This window comes from Eschscholzia californica, unplaced genomic scaffold (assembly GCF_041429995.1).
Source record: "Eschscholzia californica isolate CP2 unplaced genomic scaffold, dmEscCali1.0.p SCAF_2, whole genome shotgun sequence".
Taxonomy (NCBI): Eukaryota; Viridiplantae; Streptophyta; class Magnoliopsida; order Ranunculales; family Papaveraceae; genus Eschscholzia; species Eschscholzia californica.
In genome coordinates, this window is record NW_028238309.1 from 2,877,416 (window position 1) to 2,896,435 (window position 19,020).

The window sequence follows — 19,020 nt, forward strand, 5'->3', positions numbered from 1 at the left end:
ATAAAAGGCCCCTATTAGAATTTGGCACGGGACCTCTAAAATCTCAGGCACGACCCTGCACCATCTACACAGGTCTATATAAAATGGGTACACGGTACAACCATATCTAGTCTCATATTAGACATAGACTACACTTTAATCCATGATGTGCTAGCCTCTAGCTATCACAGTACAAATATCTCAGATAGGAATAGAATTTGCCTTCCACTAAATATGAAAGAGGAGGAATCTTTCGCGTCGAACAGGTTTGGGGAGCATATTCAAAACCTATCCTTGTGATGTCAGAAGTGTAGGATATTTTACTTTGTTGAAATCCAGAGAGTTCGATGTTATTCAACAATTGCATAATTTCGCCTTACAAGTTAACATAATTGCACCTTGTTTTCTATTGGGAGAATTTTTTTACTTGAATAAGTTGTAAACCAGACTTCATTCCCACATTCAGCTAAGGAGTAACCTTCTTTATAATCTTCCATTTTGCTTCCATGGTGAAAATGGAAAACGGAACCCAAACTAACATCAATCACCCCTATCTTGAATATAATTGTCACTTTTTTTTTGAGAAATCGACAACGATACAAGACATTGATACGTCATGAAGTGTGATAAGCACGATAATCGCCCTAAGTTAAACTAATAATGAAAGAGGCATAAAACCGACAAACTTATGACGTTATTTATACCTTTAATAACCTGGGAATCGTACCTGGGACCCCAGGGTTTTGGAGTTTATGTCAACACTATCGACCACTTGGGAAACCAAGTGTTGACATAAATGTCGGTGTTGAAAGCAAAATTGACGAACTATTGTTCATTACTCTACTTATAATTCTTGTTCTAGACATACTAGGAGATTAAAGTATACAAAATTTTCATACCTCAAAGATTTTGTTTAGAGAAGTAATATAGCATCTGTTTCTCAAACCAGTCTTATTAAAAATGGGAGCGTATGGATTAGTTCGACTTAGAAGTTGGCACTAAGTAACCACTACAACCATTGCTGACATTACTGAATCACATAAATAAAGAATGCTGAAAAGAGAGTAAATCATAAATTGTGCACAATCAAGGAGGAAACCCTGTAATTGATATATAACAAAGAGGCATAACCCTTTAACCCAATTTTACAGGGTTTGTATATATATACATTAGAAAAGAAGCTTTTCCTAAATGCTTCTTGTAGTCAGTTATCTGTTAAATATAAAGAAGCAATACAGTGGTTAGAGAGTCAAGTCGAATTTTGTTTCCGTCCCAACCAGAATGCTTCGAGCTGGCTCGTTAATCCTGATCACAACCAGGGCTTCTTCCTTACACAGCCTCTGCTAGTTTTCTTCGCAATGAGTTTATACTTGCCGTTTTATTGATACTGCAAAATAACACATAAGGTAATGTTAAATACTGCCTTAGATTTTTCAGTTCAAAATGAAACAATCTCATGAGAAAGTCGGAAGAAGACAAAAGTATATATCGACTAATAATGCTTACCGCAAGGTAATATCACCACTATAGGTGACTTTTTCCGAAATCCATTCTGGAACTAGTTCTTTCAAAAGGGTTAGCTGTTCTTCAACTTCTTCTGAAAACCAGAGTTAGAAACATTGGGTTAGTGTCAGGCTTTAATGATTAGAACTTGAAATGATTTCATAAGCTATATGATTTGAAATACTTACTTCTATCAATAACATCACAATGACCTGCAATGATCTTGTGTATCAGGTCTTGTTTCGTAGTAACACTACGATTCATAGACTGATATATTAAGTGAATCATATCAAACATCTTTGGAAGACATGCAATTGTTCGTTTCCTCAACTTTGCACGAGTAATGTCCGGGTCTTGCTCCTCCATTATCTTTTTCTCGTTCTCTCTTATCTGCACAACAATCAACCTGATTAATCATCCATAGTTGTAGATCATTAATAAATAAAACGATAAGACGGGTCTTATTTACTTGATAGCTGATGCTAACTTACCGATTGCACAAGTTCCTCGGGAAGGAGTTTGACATTGGCCAAATCAACAGAAGATCTTCCGTCCTCGCTTATCCTTTCCTTGGCTTTAGCGTTCTTAACAGGCGTGTTGAATAGCGACATCCTGGGTGGGCGCCTAACTAACTTGCTCGGTGAAGCTGCAGAATCGTCATCTTGATTTTGACGGGATCTCTTGGGTGTCCTCAAGTCGGGCGTGATGGTCATCAACCTTGCTGGGGTTGAAATGAGTTTTGCAGGAGTTCCTTCGATTGAATCAGTATCTTTTGAATTGTCATTATCATACTTCGGTTTGATCTCAGCAGAAACTGAAAGAGGACTTAAAGGGGGTAGTCTCCCTCGGTTAGAACTGCCAGTCGATGTGTTTCTAATGATGGGTAGTAATGAAGAACTTTTGCGAGGAGATGGAAGCACAGAACAAGGGGACTCTTTCAAAAGATTGTTCTTAAAGGTTACGCCTGATACTTCTGGATTTGATGGTTGCATAGGAGTTTCTTGAACTAGGTTAGTTTTCTCCGATTCAAAAATTGGAACCTTCTGTGAGAACCGCCTCTGGAAAGATTGAGACAGGTGGGAAGCCATAACTGAATTTCGTAGAGGAAGACATCCTGATGATGATGATGATGATGATGACTCGACAGACGACAACCGGTTGCTTCCTTCATTCACGTCCAGAAGGGCTTGTTTTGTTTGATTGAACGGTGTCGGTAGTGTATCCTCCGGAACTTCATCGCCCTGGTCAAAGAAATGCATTTGGTAAAGATTAACTTCGTTTCGAACAAAAGAGATTAGGGAATTCGATACAAGAAGAGACAATCTATCATCATAGGTATCACTGCATCAGTCCCAACTCCCCAAAACCCAAAACTACAAATTCAATGTATAACAAGTCAAGAAGATAAAATCAACACAATTGAACTAACTATTGTTGATTACATCACTATAGAAGCTTTCAGTATGACATCGAGTTAGATAATCAACGACATCCTAAAGCTAACTCATAAAAGATAGAGATTTAATCAACGACATACTATATTACCTTTCTAGAAGAATATACGGGTTTCTACATAAATAATCAACACTAAAACAACTTCATCGAAATGTTCAAAACCACAATAGCTACGAACTTAATGCCAATAGGTAGCTAGCCAATTATGAACCCCAATCTCAATGCATAAAGTATTCTAAAGAAGATGAATAGATAAATGTCAAAACCAAAAATGTACCTGAGGATGGGATTTGAAGAAATCCACCAGCCGAGAACGAAACTCCTTTTCCAAAATCGAATACCCACTTTTCCCTTTCTCCACCATCTCAAATGATTCAGTTTGCAAACTGATATGAAGATCTGGTCTCATACATAGTGTGTGTTCATCTTGTAATAACACCTTATTCAGTACAATTGCTTCGGGCAAAATGTACTTCAATTGAGCTAAATGGGTATAAGAAAACCTCCTAAAAACAACAAAAAAAAAACATCAGAATTAGATAAATTCAGAAAACCCTAATCAATGGTTTATCCAACTACAGAAGAAAAAACATGTACCTGTCTGTTAAAGATTCAATTTTGGGGGAAATATTTGTAAAAGAAGTCATTTTCTTCCTCAATAGAAGTAACCTAATTGAAATCAGCATGCTTTTAAAGAACTCAAACAATAGTTCATACCTGAAAATCAGAAAATCAATTACAAAAATTAGGGTTAAAATCAGTTGAAGGAAGATCGAATCAGAAAATCAATTAGGGTTAAAATCACTGAAAACCCTTACTTCTCTGGGAGTTTAATTGAGGGTTTCTTTTGCAACTTTGACAAATCACTGACAGATTCAACCGGATTGGGTTCGTTTAGAGTTTCTTCTTTTTGTGATTTGTGAAGATCTTGAGCGCACTTCCTCACTTCTTTTACTGAAAGTGCTATACCTTGATTTCTGCTTCGTCGTCGTGGAAGTTGAATCGATTTCTGTGGAGTAGTCAGATCTGAAGATTGAGATTCATCTGGTGAAGATGATTTTGAGTTTGATCGGAGAATTTTCTTCGATCTGAAGGTAGTAGCAGGTGACGGCGATGACTTCATTTTTAGAGAGAGAAACTAGAGAGAGAGAGAGATTAGATGGCGGGAGATTGCATTCTGGGGGAAGGGTTTATTAAGTAGTCATGATCTTCGCGCGGAATCGTCCTTGGGCTAGGCGCGAATCTGAGCTGGCAGATGACGTGGCTACTAGCCAGGTCAGCTTTCGCGCCAAAACTCTCCCGCTAGATTTGCATTCGGGCGGGTAAATTAATGTTCACGTGCTTAGCACGTGAGCTAACTGTTGTTAGATTGGATCCGGTAGGACAATGACAAAAGCCCAGACTAAGGTGCTGTTTGTTTTTTAAAATTTTCAGATCTGAAATCTGAATAAGGATCAATTCAGATTTCAGATGTTTGTTTTTCTTAATCATTGAAATCTGAAATGCTGGCTGAACTAAGTCCATGTCTGAATGGGCTGAAAAATAACCCAGAATTTTCAGACTTCAAAACAAGTCTGAAAAGAGGATGGAACTTCTGAAATGTGTTCAATGACCGTTCTACCCCCGTGAAAATAGTAAATGCCTTTTGTGTCTCCCTCTTCATCTTCTCCACACCAACACCATCACTGACTACAACAACACCACCACCGACTTTAGAAACACAGATCCAATCACCACCAAAAAACACAGATTTAATGACCACCTGAACCCAAGAAACACAGATCTGGTCATAAGTTTGACAAATATGATCCAACACAACACCTACACAGATCTGGAGGGTTTAGATTTCTCAAGCATATGTTAGAGAGAGAAAGAGATGGCGAAAGAGAGACCCAAAGAGAGATGTAACCTCGATTAGAAAGAGATAGAGATTCGAGGAGAAGCATAACCTCGGTTAGATAGAAAGATCCGGCGACGTCCAGAGAGAGAGAGGGATCCAGTGAGAGTATAACTTCGGTTACATAGAAAGATCCGGCGACATAGAGAGAGAGATAGAGAGAGAGAGAGATGCCAGAGCCTCCCATCGGCTAGAGAAAGAGAGTTGAAGAAGGAGGCTGCTGGTCTGAGAGGAGAAAGGAGATAATACCCTAATCTAGGGTTTTTATTATTTCAATAGAAGGGCAAGAAAAATTAGGTTTTATTGTGGTCAAATTTATTAACTAGGGGTATATACGTCAAAACCAAAATTCAGATTTCATGATTCAGATTTAAAAAACAAACATCTTAATAGTAAAATAATTCAGCTAATTCAGATTCAGCCATTTCAGTTAAGCCAATTCAGATTCAGCCAATTCAGATTCAGACGTACAAAAAAAACAAACAACACCTAAATGTTGGTTACTGGATCGGAGCCCGATTCTTACTCCCAGCCCAGCCCAGCTCAGACCAACTCATTTGGGGGATTGGGGGCGGAATTCAGGGTTTTTTGAGGGTTTTACTTTGACACCAAATTCTTCTTCTTCTTACTTCCCACACATCTTCACAATCTCAAGGTATTCATCAGCAAAATCTCGTCCGCCATGAGAAAAGCTTCGTTTTTTCTTCTATCAAAGGTTAGTTCACATCATAGAAAAACCCTTTCCTGCAGTTTTTTTTCTAGAGAGTTTGTTTCAGGCATCAAACCCATAGCCAATAAGGAAAATCAATCATCTTTTTCACATACCCATTACAAATCTTGCAACAGAACCCATGGAATACTATTATCAAACCCTAATTTTAATCAATTTTCGAACAACCCATCTCGAAATTTTGATACCCAAGTTGATAAACCCCCTCAGTTATCATCAAGACAGAGAAAAAAGAAGGAGAAATCTGAAATCGAGGAAGAGTTTGAGTCAGCAACATCAACAGATGATATTATTAGAGCTTTTGAAGCTATGGAGTCTGCCTTTGATGAAAATGATACAAAGCTTGGATTAGCTTGCTTAAAAGTGGGTCTTCAATTAGATCAAGAAGGTGATAATCCTGATAAAACCCTAGAATTTGCTAATAGAGCTTTAAATATATTTGATAAAACTGATAAAGGGTCTTTACCAGTAGCTATGACTTTGCATTTAATGGGTTCTGCTTGTTATAGTTTGAAAAGGTTTAATGATAGTTTAGGGTATCTAAATAGGGCAAATAGGATATTGGGTAAGTTAGAATCTGATGGTTATGGTAAAGATGATATTGGTCCTGTTCTTCATGCTGTTCAGCTTGAATTAGCTAACGTAAAAACGGCCATGGGTAGAAGGGAAGAGGCTCTGGTTAATCACAAACGGTGTTTAGAGTTAAAGCAAAAGGTTCTTGAGCCAAATAGTAGAGAGATAGGTGTAGCTAATAGAGAATTAGCCGAAGCTTATGTTGCAGTTTTGAATTTTAAAGAAGCTTTGCCTCATTGTATGAAGGCTTTAGAAATTCATAAAGATCAATTAGGGGAAAATTCGGTTGAGGTAGCTCATGATCGTCGTCTTCTTGGAGTTATTTATACTGGGTTAGAAGAACATCAGAAGGCGTTAGAGCAAAATGAGCTCTCTCGAAGGGTATTAAAGAATTGGGGTCTTGATTCTGAACTTCTTCGAGCAGAAGTGGACGCTGCCAATATACAAATTGCTTTAGGGAGATATGATGAAGCGATTAATTCTTTGAGGGCTGTTGTTCAACAAACAGATAAGGATAGCAAGACTCGAGCTTTAGTTTTTGTAACAATGGCTAATGCTTTGTGTAGTCAGGAGAAGTTTGCTGATTCAAAGAGGTGTTTAGAGATATCCTCTGGTATTCTCGACAAAAAAGAATCAGAGTTTCCACTTGAAGTTGCAGAGGCTTACATGGAGATAGCTATGCTTTATGAGACAATGAACGAATTTGAAACTGCTATATCTTTGTTAAAGAGGTCACTAGCTATATTGGAGAATCTCCCACAAGAACAACATTCTGAAGGGAGTGTATCTGCAAGGTTAGGTTGGTTACTTTTGTTGACCGGTAAGGTTCCGCAAGCAATCCCATATCTGGAGAGTGCAGTTGAAAGGTTGAAGGATAGTTTCGGGTCTAAACATTTTGGTGTTGGATATATCTATAATAATTTAGGGGCTGCATATTTGGAGCTAGATAGACCTCAATCAGCAGCTCAGATGTTTGCTTTGGCAAAGGACATCATGGATGTCTCACTTGGTCCTCATCATGCAGATTCAATCGATGCATGTCAGAATCTTTCAAAAGCTTACAGTGCCATGGGAAGGTATATTACTTTCTTTATAGTTTATATGTCTCTTTATGTGGTGGTTTCATACTTTTCATATGATTCATACTTTTCATATGATTTAAACATGGTGCAATACTTGCTTAGTCAGTACTTAACATTTTCAACCTCAACCCGTTTTTTCGTACATGTTTATTTAGAGGAACGTTAATCATCATATATTTGTAATGAGTCGAACGACTGAAATTAAGCCCCACATGGACAACGGCGAGTCGTGACCGAGTAACTAATATCTAGGTTTTCTCCACTTATTGCCAATTGGTTTTGTCTGTTGAATTGAATGCCCACAAACTTAATATGATATTGTAGCTAGGCTCATACATGATATCAAGGGTACATGGTCCCAATGAAAGACGCGTGTTAGGCTCAAAGAATGCAAATAGTGAGCGGCGTCTGAGAATGATAACAGGTGGACAAGGGGAAGTCTCGTGACCAAGTAAATCATATCTAGGCCTTCTCTACTCATTGGCGGGTTGGATTTAAGTTGGCTGCCCACAAGCTTAATAATGACTGCTTAACAAAAAAAATCCTTCTTTATGCGAGTCACTGATGCTCTTTGCTTACATACAATATATCTCATAAAATTGACCTAACAGAAAGGCAATGTATTGTTGATTGTCTCATTTTATTGCATGTCTTCGTTTTTGGTGCATTCTCATGAGTAGATTAACAGATGAATAGGAAGTTACCCAAGTCATGTCTATGGTAGCATGGGTTTCTGAATACCGACAGTAGTGGTTTGGGTGTAACAGATGGAGGAATCCCATACTCCTATCTAAATTACCATGGTTTGAGGATATCTGTGTGTGAGGTTTTGAACAAAATAACGCAAGTGATGTTGCAACTAACTTGTAGGTTTTCCTCAACTCAAGAGTTGTAGTGACTACTGTCTATATTAAGTACTCATATAGTCATATGAACATCCATTAAGAATTAAAGGGAACCCGATTCCATGGATAAGAAATGAGCGTCGATAAAATAATCTGTTAATATTTTTTGTCGAGGTGAAGTATGTGATTAATATTTCTCACTGCTATGTCTTGTATTTAGCTATACACTTGCGATGGAGTTCCAACAGAGAGTGATTGATGCATGGGAGAACCATGGGCCTAATGCTCGAGATGAAATCAGAGAAGCTCATAGACTTCTTGAGCAGTTAAAGAAGAAAGCCCACGGATCATCATTCGAAGATGATGAGATGAAGGCTTTACCATTACCTCGTGGTGCCGAGTTTGCTTCAAACAGAAGGAAACCAGCTGATGTTCAATTTAGTTTCAAGTGATAATAACGTACTAGACATCTTACTCGGAACCCCCTTTCCCATGACTTATTTCCTCTGTTCCCTTCACATTGATGTGATTTATAATGGAAGCTCTTTGGTTCCTTGAGAAGTTTAAGATTTATATCAAGTTTGTTGTCATGTACATTGATTCCCTATAGACACTCAATTGTTACTTAAAACTACTTATACTGTTTTTTTATCTTAATGCTTGGTGGGGATGTGAAATAACAACAGTATTACATGATCTGAAACCTTCTACGTTTGCGAAAAGTAGAAGAAAAACCATTGGTGAGACAATTGCGGCTGGCCTGGCAAGCATGGGTAATAGCTAGGTCAGCCTATGTCCAAGATAGGCCGGCGGGGTTAGGCCAGGCGTGACCTCACCCAGTTATTTGGCGAGCAGAGTAATGCCAGCATGGCCTCGTCTGGCTAATATTGTTAGGTCGGTTTCTGGCCTGCCTCCCTGTCTTGTCTGGCTAGTCATATATGCTAGGAAGGTCTAGCTTGCCTCGGGTCGTCTCAGATAGGTTGGTCCAGATCGAGCAATTGTAGCTTCGTCTGGCTAGTCATGCCAGGTCAGCCTGTGGCCTCTTTTGGGTCGTCCCAGGCAGACTGTTCGAACTCGAGCAACTGTGGCCTTGTCTGGCTAGTCATGTTAGGTTGATCAGTGGCTTGCCTTGGGACGTCCTAGACCGGGTCAGCTCGAGCACCTTGCTTTGTCTAGCTAGTCATGCTAGGTTGGTCTGTGGCTTACCTCGGACAGTCCCAAACAAGCTGGTCTAACTTGGTATTCAGAAAATAATAGAGTGAAGTTAGAAGAGGCTATAACTCAAAGCGTATTCTACGCCTACACAGTATCAACTGGATGGATTTTTTCTCTGGTGAACAGTTGATTTCTATTTTGTGTCTGAATTAGGTCTACTTTTGTAGCTTCATTTGTCATTTTCCAAATTATAAACCATCACTATATATCTATTATATATAGCGTAATGGCTTTTTTTGAGATGGACCGTCTTCTTCTATGCTAAAAGCTATTTATGTCTTAAATAATAACAAAAAAACTGCCCACATCTTCTTCTCCTTAAAATCTCTCTACCAATTCCATTCTAACTACCCAATCTCTCTACCAATTCGATTATGCACAATAAATAATCCCTTAACTTTCTCCCTAAAATCTCTCTCTATCAAATTCGGTTGAAACTACCTCATCCAAAACTACAATCTCCCATAACTACATACTATATATATATATATATATATATATATATATATATATATATATATAAACCTATCTCTCTCTTCATCATATTTCCATTTTAAACATCTTTATCATTTTTACTATATATTTATCACTCTTCTATAATATAATTATTAGAAAATTCGTGCACGTAGGACACGGGTTATATCCTAGTATATATATATATCACTCAGATAACTCAAAACTATGTTGGTCAATTCTTCCTAAAATGAAGGAAAAAGTTTAGTCTTTTCCATCCCACAAATTTCCTAAGGGAGAAGAAGAAGGTGACGAAACAACAATGACCTAAACATTGATTCCTCCACAGGTTACAGCCGCAGCACCTAGACACATATTTTCAGTGGACCCCTCAAACTACCACCTTATTTTATCTCATATTATTTCCAACCACATCTTTAGAATCATCCAAAATTCCATTTCCACTGCTTATAAAATCACTTTTAACAACAAATACTAATAAAAATAATTATAGAATCAAATCAAATTCAAACTGTCCGAAAAAAAACATATTGAAATCCTTCTAGAATCTGACATGAACGATTGGATTTTCCCGACTATTGAGAGAGAGAAAATTGGGCAGAATCTGATCAGTCTACATTTGACTCTAGCTAGATTTTGGTACCTTTTGTCTAACATATAATACAATTTTTCATAAAAATAAGCACGTGAGTTAACTATTAAACCCTAATAACTAACTAATAGAAAGACAAGTTGATTCTTAAAGTAGAGAGACATGAAAACGAACGAACAAATCAAAATTATAAAGCCATCGGTTTGACCATTTATGTGACTATGTCCATTGTACTCAATTTCACCTTTCTATTTCCATCACGTGCCACATTTATTCCCCCTCTCTATTTACCTGACACGTGGAAAGATCCCTACCCTAAGATATATACTCCACCCCATTTACCCATATATATAAATTGCATAAAACAAACTAATCTCATATTTCATGCATGCAATTTTCACTCACAAGTCATAACTAACTAATTTCATGGAAGGAGGAAACTCAAACAACTCAAAGGGAAAGAGTAGTGATAAAGAAGGAGAATTTCGATATCGAGGTGTAAGACGTAGACCGTGGGGGAAATTTGCAGCTGAAATACGTGATTCGAACAGACAAGGTGCAAGAATCTGGTTAGGAACGTTTAATACAGCTGAAGAAGCGGCACGGGCTTATGATAAGGCCGCTTTTGATATGAGAGGTTCTTTAGCAATTCTTAACTTTCCTAATGAGTATAATATGGGTTCGTCTTCTTCGGGTTCGAAAGGGAAATCTAGTGGGTCCTCCTCTGGTAAACAAGTTTTTGAATTTGAATACCTAGATGATGAGCTTTTGGATGAACTTCTTGGGTATGAAGATGACAATCCTAATGCCAAGAACAAGAAGAACTAGTTCTCTCTATATATATATAGTACTGAACTTTACTGTAATGATAATTTACAGTATAGTAGTAAATAATTCATATTAATGAAATTAACTACTATCTACTGACTTGTGTTTCACTAATTTTTGAAATTAATAAAGAAATCATATCTTACTTAAATATTGAAATTCAAAATATATTGAAACTGAAAGCAGGGAAAGAAATGGGGCTTATTAGTCAAAGAAGTCACAAGTCAATGTAGGAACTTTATTTTGATTCAAGGGTTTAGGGGTTTAGAGTCAAAATCAATTGACCCCTTAAAAGAATTCGGCCTTCCTTTGACTTCAAAATTTTGCAGGTTTTTATAAAACTTTGGAATTTATTTCACCACTAGGCATATGTTAAATGCTAAATGTACTTAACATATTAACTTAACTCAATTTTTTTTTCCTGTTGTGGTCAAACATTGAATTTTTTTGTCTTTTAGTGAAGGTGAGTCATCGAGTCATAAATTAAGTCATCTTTTTTGTCATTGTAGCACTCTCCTACAGAAGAGTTAGCAAAGAAAGAGACAATACTTCGGGCGCGACAAGAATTCAGCAAAGAAAGAGATAACTGCCTTGCAGAAATTATGTAAAACATGCTACAAAATAATATACATATTAAATGTTCATTTGATCATTATGTTATCCAAGTCCACTGATCTGAGTTTAGTAAAAGTTTACTTTTATTCATCAAAAGTTAATCTTCAACTGACAAAACTAGACCTCTCGTTATCACAGTCGGTTAATCTCCCTTTAAAGTTAGGTGTCTTCCGTCACTCTTAAAAATTTATGACTAAGACAAACGTTCCATCGTACATTTGCTCTGATGGGATATTCTATTGCGTTCTCTTTCTTTTTTCTCTTGGTGTTGGACACAAGGTGTTATTACATGGCTTGAATATATAGTGAAGACACATCATACACAGTAGAGTTATGTCCTTTTTGGCTTCCTATTTTGTGACCAGCTTCCTTCTTGACCCTCTATGTTTCATAAATTCAAATATGACACATTTTTTTTAATGTAAGTGTCATAACTACTTTTCTTATAAATATTTTCTCAAAATAAAATTAATTAGAAAACAAGAATTTTCACCTCACTTCTTTCTCCACCTCACCTTTTTCTCCACCTCACCTCTCCCTCTCTCTCCACCCCACCTCTCTCTCCAACTCACCTCTCTCTCCAACTCACCTCTCTCTTTCTTTCTCAAACTCACCTCTTTCTTCTCCGACGAATGTTGCCGGCCGGAAAATTTTCTGTCCGACGACCTTCGTCGGAGAAGAGAGAGGTGAGTTGGAGAGAGAGTTAAGGTGGAGAGAGAGGTGAGGTGGAGAGAGATATGAGGTGGAGAGAGGTGAGGTGGAAGTGAGGTGGAAATTCATGTTTTCTATTTAATTTTATTTTGAAAAAAATATTTATAGGAATAGTATTTATGACATTTACACTAAGAAATGAGGTCATATTTGAACTTATGAAAAATAAAGAGTCAAGAAGGAAACTGGTCACAAAGTAAGAGTCCAAAAAAGAAATAACTCCAAACACTATGACTGTCATCCTTTAAGATATATGGGCTCTAAAAGCTCTATAGAAAGATCCTTACCGTCATCTTACATTCCTATTTTTTACTTCATTCGAGTCTTAATTACATGAGATAAATTATGAGGTAAAATTCTTCTACCAATCTTTAATTATCGGAGTTCATAGATTAAAAACGGCGTGCCTAACTACTGCACCAACCTATGGTGGAAAAACTCTCGTTTTCAAGCTATGTATTGCAAATATATTTCGTTTCGATAATGCTTAACGGGCCTATGGGTGCCGCTTGAAATCGTTCTAGAAGTTTCTAGGTTGTAATAAGAACATTCCAACTGTAAACCTTAAGTTTCATGGTTGGTCCCATTATAACCGTACCTTAAGTTTTTGTCGACATTTAAGGAGCATAGTTTGAATTCTATGATAAGACACCAAGTAAAAGAATTTACTTTTCCATTTTGGCTTATAAAAATAAGTTAAACAACTTTCATGGTTCTTGAACCAAATCGAAAGAAAATCACGATTTTTTTTTTAAATTAATATTTTTATTAACATTCAAAAGTAGATATTTCTGTTATTTATTTTATAAGAAAAAATTCATCCAGTTGTTTGAACCATAAATTAATAGTTAATTTTTCTTTTTTAATATCATTGTGGAATCTAACTGTATATAAGTTTGACCTGAATTTACTTGTAATTATATATGGAGATATGTTCTAAATTTCGGGGTCGATATTGATTAATCACCATTTATTCATCTACTACAGTTGTTCATATAATTCAAGCATCTAGTTAGAAATTTCTAGTTTGTATCTTAAACCTAGCACTAATTTTTTTAAGGAGACAATAGAAAAAAGTCAAAGTGTGGTATATACTTAGGGGGTTAGAATCCATAGTTTTTTGTCTTTGGATTGTGCGTCAAATTCAGTGGGTGGAAAAGATAACCATCGTCATCTTATTCAAATTATATTAAGAAAAAATTAAAATGATCATGTCACGTATCACGATGAACCAATAACTTTCAATTCGAAATTATTGATTTCAAATTTAAGATAAATTTGTTGTTATATATCAGTATTTAAGTAGCCCACCTCGTAAAATAAATATAAATACTGATAATACCGTACGATGATTTTGTTTACAATATTATATTACCTTTTTTTTTCTCTCTTCTGGTGATCTGTTTTTGCTTCTCTCCATATTTTTTTCTTTACTCTCTAGATAAACATTATCTACTTATTTTTATAATTTGGATGAAATTATCTAACCAAATATTATATTATGCAAGTTGCATGTAGTTCTTAAATTGTAAATGAAGTAATACAATGGGCTACCACTACATCCTACCCTTGAGATATCTCCCCTCACAATTTCAATATTGTTTTCTACATTAAACCATCAATTTAGGAGAATCGATGTTTATCGATGTGGGACTATTTTTACCTCACTTCTTACCTCCAATGCCCCTCACACGTGATGTACAAAGCTGATGTCAGAAAATGGCCTTCCGTTATATCAGCATGAAAAAGGAGGTTGATGCATGACATCCTCTGTTATGTGTGAATATTCTGTGATGTTGAGTCTGATTCTTTCGCCTGGTCCTCCTTCCAACTCTGGTTCCTGCTCCTGCTCTTTGCTCCAAGCTCCAACTATTCTTCCTTGCTCCTGTTTCCTTAATTCCAGGGGAAAACCCTGCAAAGAGTTCGACAATCGCTTTGACGCTCAAGACAGTCAGGGTGTTCTTTACAGTAAAAGATTGAATATTGATTGAACCTTTTGGGAGGCGAGTATGTGTTACTCAGAGAAAGTGAACCTGTCTTGTGGAAGATGATGGGGCCCCTTTTATAGGCAATGTTTAGCCGTCTTTGATTAATGGTTGTGGTGAGGCGGTGGCCGTCAAACCGTTAGAAAAGTTTCCTCTTATTCGTATCTAGGGTTTCTCTTAGAGTCTATCTCGGATCTTAGATAAATAGAAGTTCCTAAGTTCAAGGATACTTCGTAGATATCTTGCCGAAGTGATAGATCTTTGTGAGATACTTTATCCTCTCAGACTCTTGAAGCCCAAGTTTGCTTAAACACTAAAGATCTGTAACCGACTAGGATTCTTTAGGGAGATTCCGAGATTGAGTCGGTAAGCTGTTGGCACTTTCCTGTCTCCCCAGTTTAGGACGTGAGACAGAGGCATAGCTTACACGGACCCCTCTCATTCCTTCAGTGATTCTAGGGTTGATCTATATGTGTCGGGGGCGAAATAGAGTTGATGAGCTTGTCCTAGCCGACCTCCCAGTTAGGGATGTAGGTGGCGGAGCGTCGAGGACTTAGCTGTTCCGTTGTCTTAAGCCGGGTTGACTCGTTGGACTTTAGGTCAGGGCTTGACTTTCTGACATCAACCAACGTCTGGACATATTATACATCATCATACAGTAACGTATTTTTTTTTGTTGAGAGTGTAGTAACAAGTTGGTCCTTAATTTGTATGAATTCGTTCTTAATATTTTAGAGCACTTCTTTGTGAAGAATATTTATGGAAAACAGAAGCAAAAACATATATACTATAAAAGTTAACACTAGAACAGACTCAGTATTTGTCTATAAGAAAGTAACAATTTAAGTCTTAATAACTATCGATATTGTCTGAGTTTTTGCCACTTCCACACAAGTCTAACAAATAAATGATTTTGTTCTTCACAAAAAATTTACGACCTCACTAAAAAAATCACAACACTTAATAAGTTGGAGCCAGTTGTGTAGATTCCAGATACCCAACTAAATGAAGTGGAATTATCACTCGAGAAATCATCATATAACGGGATTACTTACCACTCTAAATTGAAATTTATGAGAAAATTTTGCTATTTTTACCTCAATTAATTGGATAAAATTTGTTTCTCACCGATTAAGTGTGAAAGGGTGAGCACAAAAAGAAGTTTATCTAGAAATAAGTTGTCCTTGAAAAGATACACAAGTCTATTAGTAAAAGAATTAGGGTAAAGCTTTCTTTTTGGCAGTTGTAGGCCAGGTAATTAAACCTAATTAATCTTGAAAAATTAGTATTAATCGTACCCGGACTAATTAATAAAGCAAGAAAATACCAAAATATCAATATATTACCATAGTAGGACCACCCTATTAGTAGGCCAAATCTCTGACCAACTAACCGGATTAGATAGTAAGTATGGAATGGTGCAGTGGTAATAGAGTAAGGTGATGGTTTTCCAATTCAAAAAAAAAACTAACCGGATTAGATTATAAAGTATATAATTTGCAACTTGCAAATATGGGGTTCAATGATTTGATCCACTCAGACCTGACTCTATTTGATAGAGAATAAATACTATCTCATTTATTTAGGTTTTTTCTCAATAATAGGTGTTGTTTTTTTTGTAAATCTCGATCTGAAATCTAAGGTGATTGTATATGTAATTTTTGTTTTTTTGCATGTTTTTATCTTAAGATCTTGAAACTAGTCTTTTATGTCTAATGCACATGTTTTTAGCTTTCAAATTAAGTCTGAATTCGAGAAGACTTGTTCTAAAGTCTAAATTCGAGAAGACTTGTTCTAAAGTCTAAATTGATTTGAAAAGTAAGTATGCGCAAATACTCAAATTGTAAGAATAAATTACATATTATTTATTTCAGATTTCAGATTTACAAAGACCATCTAAGTTTGATCTATGCATCCAAAAAGCGGCCAAGCTATAAATTATCCGAGACTCCTCTAATTGCCAAGATAAGATATTAGGATTTATTTATTGTTTGTCCCATGATAAGTGACCAATTCGTCTGTTTTCCGCAACAATAAATATTTTTATTTTCTTCTAAATATATTTCTAGTTTTATTGCTTTGTAGATTAAATTAAGAGAATACCAAAAAGGAGAAAGTAAGGAAGAGAAACATAGAGAAGAGAAGAATCAAAATTTCATTTATTAGTCAATAACTGGTCTTTGGTCTTTCCTCGTGTGCACGATCTTACTAACATCACATAATTGGAGCTAATTGATGGAGAATTTGGCTAAAAAGTAACCACTAAAAGTGATTAAAAATTGTTTGATGATATAGTTGAAACATTCTAGATTAGACCCATCACTCATATGGCCATATGTAACAATGGATTTGACCCTGATTATTAAAAAGAAAAACCCTAGGATTCTAGAGTTGTTTTAACAATGAAATAAATCAGGTTCATTAACCACATTCTTGTTCACAGTTTAGAAAGCTAGATTGACATTTTTTTTATATTCTTTTTTTCTTTATGTTAAATAAATATCGATCTTATATTATAAATCCACTTCATTTAAGAGTAATTAAAGAAGTAAGAACACTCCAATATGGATTAATTAGATTGGATTGAGGGACCATCCTCTTTTTCCATTTTCTTCGTTTTGCCTTTTCGCCCTCTCGAAAGGTTGTGTATGAAAATAAATAAAATTTATTTTGTATATTATTTTTGTATTACATTTAATTAACAAATTTTTTTTTGAAACAATACGAAACCATTTTTCATTCATAAATCACAAGTTACATGAATGATAATTCTTATTTCTTTGAGAACTACATGAGAGTTACATACCTTCAAATGTAAAGTGTCTCATGAAGGGAAAGAAATTGACTAGAGACAGACACAAAGATCCTATAGATCAAGAATTAAAGACCCTAAAGGATCGACAAAAAGATCCTATAGATCGAGAATTAAAAACCCTAAAAGTCGACAAAAAGAAAATTACAACAATAATATTAAACTAATAAAAGTGAAATCTAGATCGTTGTTTTCTCTTGACTTGTAATTTCATCTTCAATCTTCTTGAATTGTTCATCGTAGAATTCAGCGATATTAAATCTTCTTTTCTCACTGACATCTTTATCCATACTTTCATTCCTTAAACATATAAAATCACCAACAAGTGGATTAAATCCTTCATCGAATTTAATTTTTGTAACTTTAAGAAATGAATATGTGATCCATGTTCGAGAGAGAAGAAAAAGAAGAAGAGGAAGAATCCAATAAGACGAACTGTGTAGAATAAGATTTGATTCCACAGAATCTCTCTCTGAAACCTACACTCCAAGATCTTATTATAGATATAATATAAACAACAAAAAGTTTTAATTAACAAGTTTATGTATCTGAATTGTTTTCATCAGACTTTATTACGTTTCTGACTATCAAACACTTGATAACCCCAAAATAAGGATATCAGACAACTCACATTATATCATATGTAGGACATTAACCATGTACATTTAGAGTTGTAAATTTTACTTGCTTATAAACCCCATTATATTATAATAATTATTCATGCAACATATTACAAGTATAATTTAAATTATTTGAATAGTCTGACTTGTCTAAACTTAAATTTGAATAATCTAACTTAAATCAATTTGAAATCGCTCTAAATAAGTCATTCTGATAAGTTTAACTTCATAGATCAAACAAAAAGAATTCAAATATGAGTAGAATCAATCCAGACATCAAATCATTTTTCATAGAAAAGCAAAGCGAAAAAACAACAAATACTATCCTAGACATCAATCTTCAACCGTTCTAATGAAAATAAGTCATCGATGAAGAAAGCACCAGACACCATGAATATTGGGGTTGGACTGTCACTAGATAAAAATATATCACACACTATTTGTACAAGACAGACCACCAAGATTGAACTATAATACGACTTAGTTAGTTACTCTTGTCACTTCAACGTCAGGGTCACTTTAAAGTCGAGTACTATCAATTTTTTGTTTATTTAGTAAGATTTTAGCTGACATCTGTTATTTGTAGATCTGAATCTAAAAACTAAAATGATGGTAAATGTAATTCTAAATGTCTTGCATGCTTTTATATTATAATTCTGAAACATGTATTTTATATGATTATATCCAATATATATGTTTTCAACTTTCGAAAGAAATTGAAAAGAAAATTTGTTTTAAAGTATGAATTGATTAGAAAATTATACATATACAAGTACTTAAACAAACCAAAAAAAGAAACATCTCCAAACACAAATAAATGGACCAAATAACGTGTACCTGTAACAATCACCCTAACATCAACCGTAGCTAAAACCCCATACAAGGTTGGAACCCGCGGTTGGCCCATGATAACGATCGTTTTTTTCTTCCCATTTGCCATACGTATCCACCTTTTGTATTGTGGTACGAGTCGTCTTACTTTTATTATTTTAGATTTCATAATGTTAGTTACAAACTGAACGAAGAAACAACAAACTTAAAAAACCCATAATCAAAAAAGTATTTGATATCCAGGGGCGGAACCATGTGGAGACCAGGCTGGGC

General features: G+C 35.5%; 3 protein-coding genes across 3 annotated transcripts; 2 read left to right on the forward strand and 1 right to left on the reverse strand.

Moving 5' to 3' along the window:
- Positions 1-1,070: 1,070 nt before the first annotated feature.
- Positions 1,071-7,046, reverse strand: LOC147555265 (CDT1-like protein a, chloroplastic). The gene is made up of 8 exons (XM_086663083.1): positions 5,324-7,046; positions 3,756-4,339; positions 3,535-3,654; positions 3,215-3,443; positions 1,974-2,723; positions 1,671-1,872; positions 1,486-1,576; positions 1,071-1,366 (listed from the first exon to the last, which is right to left on the reverse strand). The coding sequence occupies exons 2-8, from the start codon at positions 4,058-4,060 to the stop codon at positions 1,309-1,311; spliced, it is 1,755 nt and encodes a 584-aa protein (XP_086519209.1). The 5' UTR covers positions 4,061-4,339; positions 5,324-7,046; the 3' UTR covers positions 1,071-1,308.
- Positions 5,414-8,741, forward strand: LOC147555266 (Tetratricopeptide repeat (TPR)-like superfamily protein). Its single transcript, XM_086663084.1, has 2 exons — positions 5,414-7,213; positions 8,285-8,741. Exons 1-2 carry the CDS (start codon positions 5,517-5,519, stop codon positions 8,514-8,516), a joined length of 1,929 nt encoding a protein of 642 aa, XP_086519210.1. The 5' UTR covers positions 5,414-5,516; the 3' UTR covers positions 8,517-8,741.
- Positions 8,742-10,771: 2,030 nt separating this feature from the next.
- On the forward strand, positions 10,772-11,173 carry ERF14 (Ethylene-responsive element binding factor 14). The gene has a single exon (XM_086657603.1). It carries the CDS (start codon positions 10,772-10,774, stop codon positions 11,171-11,173), a length of 402 nt encoding a protein of 133 aa, XP_086513729.1.
- Positions 11,174-19,020: the final 7,847 nt, after the last annotated feature.

Excerpts from the sequence above, each read along its gene's own strand:
- ERF14 (XM_086657603.1), top strand. The coding sequence starts at position 10,772 with ATGGAAGGAGGAAACTCAAACAACTCAAAGGGAAAGAGTAGTGATAAA.
- LOC147555265 (XM_086663083.1), bottom strand. The coding sequence starts at position 4,060 with ATGAAGTCATCGCCGTCACCTGCTACTACCTTCAGATCGAAGAAAATT. Across the intron at positions 1,577-1,670 it reads TTGTGATGTTATTGATAGAA|AAGAAGTTGAAGAACAGCTA; the intron begins GTAAGTATTTCA and ends TCTGGTTTTCAG. Across the intron at positions 1,367-1,485 it reads AGTGGTGATATTACCTTGCG|TATCAATAAAACGGCAAGTA; the intron begins GTAAGCATTATT and ends GTTATTTTGCAG.
- LOC147555266 (XM_086663084.1), top strand. The coding sequence starts at position 5,517 with ATGAGAAAAGCTTCGTTTTTTCTTCTATCAAAGGTTAGTTCACATCAT. Across the intron at positions 7,214-8,284 it reads GCTTACAGTGCCATGGGAAG|CTATACACTTGCGATGGAGT; the intron begins GTATATTACTTT and ends TCTTGTATTTAG.